This window comes from Antennarius striatus, chromosome 12, assembly GCF_040054535.1.
Source record: "Antennarius striatus isolate MH-2024 chromosome 12, ASM4005453v1, whole genome shotgun sequence".
NCBI classification, from domain to species: domain Eukaryota; kingdom Metazoa; phylum Chordata; class Actinopteri; order Lophiiformes; family Antennariidae; genus Antennarius; species Antennarius striatus.
In genome coordinates, this window is record NC_090787.1 from 12,670,204 (window position 1) to 12,676,472 (window position 6,269).

The 6,269-nt window shown below is 39.8% G+C and overlaps 1 protein-coding gene across 1 annotated transcript; it reads left to right on the forward strand.

Annotated features, from left to right (window-relative positions):
* Positions 1-118: 118 nt before the first annotated feature.
* tbr1b (T-box brain transcription factor 1b) lies at positions 119-3,925 on the forward strand. Its single transcript, XM_068328820.1, has 6 exons — positions 119-804; positions 1,072-1,226; positions 1,372-1,493; positions 1,699-1,857; positions 2,175-2,236; positions 3,082-3,925. The coding sequence occupies exons 1-6, from the start codon at positions 119-121 to the stop codon at positions 3,923-3,925; spliced, it is 2,028 nt and encodes a 675-aa protein (XP_068184921.1).
* Positions 3,926-6,269: the final 2,344 nt, after the last annotated feature.

Consider the following 6,269-nt stretch of genomic DNA (forward strand, 5'->3'; position numbering starts at 1 on the left):
ATTTGCTGTCTTCCGTACCTCTAGTCATAGCAAAGGCGTTTTCCTGGTGTTAGATTAGGAAAGGCGTGTGCAAAAGCGTGTGATATATGTTGAGCTAATAGTGGATTCCTATTGAGCTATGCAGGTCGAGAATTGCGTCTCGTCCGCGAGCGATCTCTCCAAGAAATTTATGAATGTGGGCAGTGGTTTTTCGAGCTCCGATGGGTCAGAGCTGTCATTGCAAGAGCATCCTATTATATGTGCAAGTGAAAACCTGGAGAGAAGTTCGCCCCAGAAAAAAAACTCTAGGGAGATGACGAATCAGTCAGAGGCTGACAATTTTCCAGACTCCAAGGACGCATCAGGGGACGTCCAGAGGGGCAAACTCTCTCCTGATCTTCACGGAGACAGTCGTCATAATTTCGATGGATCTGCAGGAGAAAGGTGCATCTTTTCTCCATCCTCCCAGCCGCAGTCAGTTTCAGCAGCTCCCAGTGCCATGTTCCCTTACCCGAGTCAGCATGGACCTGCGCACCCGGCTTTCTCTATTGGAAGTCCCAGCCGTTATATGGCCCATCACCCGGTCATAACCAATGGAGCTTACAACGGCCTTCTAACCAACACCTCTCCCCAAGGCTACCCGGCAGCGGGCTACCCTTACGCGCAACAGTATGGACACACGTACCAAGGAGGGGCTTTTTACCAGTTCTCTACGGCGCAGGCAGGACTGGTTCCAGGGAAAGCGCAGGTGTACCTGTGCAACAGGGCCCTGTGGCTGAAGTTTCACAGACACCAAACAGAGATGATCATCACAAAGCAAGGACGGTAAGCGCCCGCGTAATCTATCACACACATCCAAAGAAAGAAATGTTATTCTGGCGACATCACTTGTGACGCGTTTGTTTTTTATGTTTAAAAAAAAAAAAAAAAAAAAAAGACGTAGTAAAATCAGTATTTTTCTACAAATACAAAACCGTAACAGACGCGATAGCAGCACGGAAAACCCACCAAAAATAAATATAACGGATTCCTGTACTTTTTTTTTTTCTTCCTAGATGCGTTTTCTAAATCGCCTGCCTTTTTTTTCCACAGACGAATGTTTCCATTTTTAAGCTTCAACATTTCTGGTCTTGATCCTACTGCTCACTACAATATATTTGTCGATGTAATACTTGCTGACCCAAATCACTGGCGGTTTCAAGGAGGCAAGTGGGTGCCATGTGGAAAAGCAGACACAAATGTTATAGGTATTTGTATTTATTTACTTTTACACTATTTTATGTGAGGGGGTGGTTTGGTCACTGTGTGTAGATAAAACATTTTCAATTCTTTAAATCTCGCTAAACTAATTTCATTTATTGTAATTTTATTTTATGTTTTTTTTTTTTTTAGGAAATAGGGTTTACATGCACCCGGACTCTCCAAATACCGGTGCGCACTGGATGCGTCAAGAAATATCATTTGGAAAGCTTAAGCTTACAAACAACAAAGGTGCCACCAACAACACGGGGCAGGTAAGGCTATATCACATTCAATATATTAACAACACTGTTTTCATAATCTGTGAAATATCTCTTTTCAGTACCTCTCGAATTAACCGTATTTAATAAACGGCTTAGTCTCTTACATTTTACGCAAAAAAACACTTAACAAAATTAATGATTAATTAATTTAATATTGCTTTATCTTCCTGACGTGCGTCTCTGACCGAATCTCCAGATGGTGGTCCTACAATCTCTCCACAAGTACCAGCCCAGGCTGCATGTGGTGGAAGTAAACGAGGATGGGACGGAGGACACCAGCCAGCCGGGAAGAGTCCAGGCATTCACCTTCTCAGAGACGCAATTCATCGCCGTCACAGCTTACCAAAATACCGATGTACGAAGGATTGTTTCTGCACAAACACCATTGCAAATGTCTACATTTTTTAAACGAAGACATTTTATCGTAAACGATGAGGATTTTTCTGCATTTTTAAATATTATTTTAATTCATTTGTAATAACGTAGAACGAAGATTTTGATCGAAGATTGAAGAAAAATCTAGACATTGACTTGTTTCTTCCCGTCAGCACCATTTCATTAAAGAAAGAATCGTCCTATATAAATTCATTGTTTTTACAGATTAACACTGCAGTGAACCCAACCACGCGAATTTGTTTTTACCCCCTCAATGATGCATTATCTTCTCCATAGATTACGCAATTGAAAATTGACCACAACCCGTTTGCTAAAGGATTTCGGGATAACTACGACACGTAAGACTTTTTTTCCCCCCTTTCCATTGTTATGTTTTTTACGATAAGGACGATTTATTAAAAGAAAATTCTGTTGATTGAACTGTTTGTGTTTGAAATCAGATTCTGGCGAGTAAATATAGACCGATAATTTCATTTTCATTTGGTTTTTATTTTAAACTGTGATTTGGTTTTACAATAGTGTCAATGTAAGTCACAACAGATTTAAACGCATGCTCCTCTATTTTTATTTGTATTTGTAAGGAAACAGCACCAGAGACAACTCTCACCAAAAACTTGCAGTTTTATGATTTTTAATATTTTATTCATTTACATTCATGAAATTTTGAAAATGAATCGAATGGGGTTTGACATGAATGTGGTAATAATGTACTTAAGAATTAACAGATTTACTGAAAATTTAACAACCATAAATGTTGGACCAAAATTAAAATAACAATGTTCAGAAATAATTTTAAATTGTTCTGTTGTTATATGTAATTGGACTTCAACTGCTGCATAGAGTGAGAATTATGCATATTGACAATAATAAAATAAAATAACAAAATTTTGTTGATATACATTGAAGTATTTTCTTTAATTTAATGAAAAGGATATATTTGAAAAACATTGCACTTGTCAAAGACCCGTCACCACTTGTCACCACTGCCGAAACTCTCCAAATTATCCCTATAAAACATATTAAACACAAGAATTGTGATAATCTGCTAAAGAAAATGAAAAAATAATAATAATAACGCCCATTGGTTAAAAGGATGTTAACCTAAATTGATTTTGAGTAAAGTGACCACTGCGCACCGTTTCGACACTAACTTGTTTCTCTGTTTTTCTCTCCATCTTTTCAGTGTCTACACAGGCTGCGACATCGACCGCCTAACTCCATCACCGGGTGACTCCCCGCGTTCACAGATCGTGCCGGGTGCGAGATATGCTATGCCGAGCTCTTTCCTGCAGGACCAATTTGTCAGCACTTATGCCAAATCTCGCTTTCACCCTGGCATGGGGACTGGTCCTGGCACGGAGCGCAGCGTCCCACTCGGCAACAGCTTGCTATCCCCGCAGCAAACCGAGGAGCCCACTGTTGCCACCCCCCCGCAGCGATGGTTTGTCACCCCTGCCAACAACCGACTGGACTTTGCTGCTTCGGCATACGAAGCCGCCGATTTCGCCGGTAACGCGGCCACCTTGCTGTCCTACGCAGCGGCCGGAGTAAAGGCTCTTCCCCTGCCGACTGCGGGCTGCTCCAATCGGCCTCTTGGCTATTACGCGGACCCTTCAGGCTGGGGGGGACGCACACCGCCGCAGTATTGTGGCGTGAATAGCAAATCCAGCTCGGTCTTTTCCTGCTGGCCCTCTAACACTATCGGAGGCAGAGTGGGCACCAGTTACCTGGCCGAGGAGGGAGACTCTATCCCTACAGAGAGGTCACCGATCGGCGCGTCCGAGGAGGCCAAACCCAAAGACATCACGTCAGAGTCGAACTGGATTGAGACGCCGTCCTCTATTAAGTCAATCGATTCAAGTGATTCTGGGATCTTTGAACAGGCCAAAAGGAGAAGGATCTCACCTTCTGCCACGCCAGTTTCAGAGACAGTGTCCCCGTTAAAATCCGAGCTGCTGACACCGAGAGAGTGTGAGAAAAACTGCACAAAGGACATTGGTTATTACAATTTCTACCATCACAGTTAAAAATCTGTCTGTTTGTCTATCTATCTATCCATCTATCTATCTATCTATCTATCTATCTATCTATCTATCTATCTATCTATCTATCTATCTATCTATCTATCTATCTATCTATCTATCTATCTATCTATCTATCTATCTATCTATCTATCTATCTATCTATCTATCTATCTATCCATCCATCCATCCATCCATCCATCCATCCATCCATCCATCCATCCATCCATCCATCCATCCATCCATCCATCCATCCATCCATCCTTCCATCCATCCATCCATCCATCCATCCATCCATCCAGCCATCCATCCAGCCAGCCAGCCAGCCAGCCAGCCAGCCAGCCAACCAGCCATCTACCTATCGACAATTCCATTAAATGAAAGAAAAAAGATTAAACTAACTCATCTCGGCCAAAATATGTATATTCTTCCACTTGACTTGAGGCCTTTGTTCTGTTCTGGGTTGAGCGACTTCTTCGTCTCTGTTAATTGCGGAGAAATTGTAATTATGAATATAACATACATACCGTAGTAACATCTCTTTCATGAGTAGTACTTTAAAAGCGAACCATTTTCTGTTCAGTAACTGTTAGTGAAGAAAGATATGAAGAATCTGTACATGAAATGTTCTTGTGTAGTATATACTGGCATAATATTCCCAGTCAGAAAAAATGTGTATTTTGTACTTTATCAAAGCTGTAGGTTACCAAAAGTTTATGACTGTTGATCACTGATCCAATTATACCTGTGGTTGAATAATTTCTACGTGTCGGTAATGAAAACTTCCAGTCTCTTTTTCGTTCTGTCAAGGCGTTTATTTTTCATAACCTGTGCGCTATGCTGTTGTGAAAATCTCTGTATCTGCTGTAATGTGTTTGAAACGTAATAAATGATGTTATTATAAGAACAAGTAAGAAAACGTTTTTTGTTCCTATTTTATTTATTACCATGCGCCTTTTAATCTGCATTCTGGGTTGGGGCTTTAAACAAAGATCTTATTTGTCTGTCCACGTGGAGAGTCCTTCCATTAATCGGTGCAGGACGCTGTGAACAGACTCCAAATAAAAGTAGTGATGAAATGAAGAATATTCAAATTCCACTGTAACAAAAATATTTTAAATAATGCCAATTATAAGAACGCCAATTAAATTATGCTCCAGAGACCACCCTGTCTTTTTTTATTTGACATTGGCGCAAAATATTAAAAAATAAATGTTCGTTTAATGAGGAATAAAAATAATTTCGGTAAAACAGTAAAATACTCCGTGCACAACAACGGGAAACACTGTGGATGGCGCCAGATTGTTATGTCAATGTTTAACGTTTATATCTGCAACATTTCAAAGTGATCCAGGTGGTTATAAATAATCATCGGACGAGCAGTGGATCTTCCTTTTTTATACTTCAATCTGACTCAACAATAAGGATTGTTGTGGAACCGTTTGGTTGGGTAGATTTCGGTTGCCAATCTAAGAGGGCGTGTTAATTTTTTTTTTAAAAATCATAATTGCACTGAAAAAAACTGTGAATTTGACAAGTTTTCTGCTCGGCAGCCAAAGGAAGTGACACATCTAGAAAGTCCTGCCTGTGAGTAAATGAAAACGTGGACCAAAACAGACCCGCTGAAGACAATAAACCCCACAACACGTGACTTAATCAAACACACAGTGAGCTGCTTTTATTTCTTATTACATACAACTTCAGTGTGATGCTATAATTTTTAATTCCTTTACTTGAAATATATCATTGAGAACTGACATCAAATGAATGAAAACTCAAAGCTCACATACTACAACTACTACTATCACTACTGCTACTACTATAATAATAATAATAATAACAATAATAATAATAATTATTATTATTAATAATAATAATAATAATGATGATAATAATAACAATAACAATAATAAGAACATTTTATGACTAGTATGTGTTAAGTGGTGAGAAAAGAAATCTTCACAGCTGTCAATCGGACTTAAGACATGTACATTTAGTTTATGATCGGGCAGGCGGTGAAGAGAGAGAGAGAGAGAGAGAGAGAGAGAGAGTGAGAGAGAGAGAGAGAGAGAGAGAGAGAGAGAGAGAGAGAGAGAGAGAGAGAGAGAGAGAGAGAGAGAGAGAGAGAGAGAGACCTTCTCTGTGACAAACAGCAGATGGCGATAATTGAGTACAGGTCTTGTAATGATACAGCTTTTCATCTGTGACCTGATCAGTCCTGTAGCAGCGGTGAGACATTGCATTTATTTATTTATTTATTTATTTATAATACAAACCTTAGTTTTTACTCAACTAAAATAGGTCGTGCTGCATTTTTGCCTCTGTATTCAAATAGGCATGGACTGACATC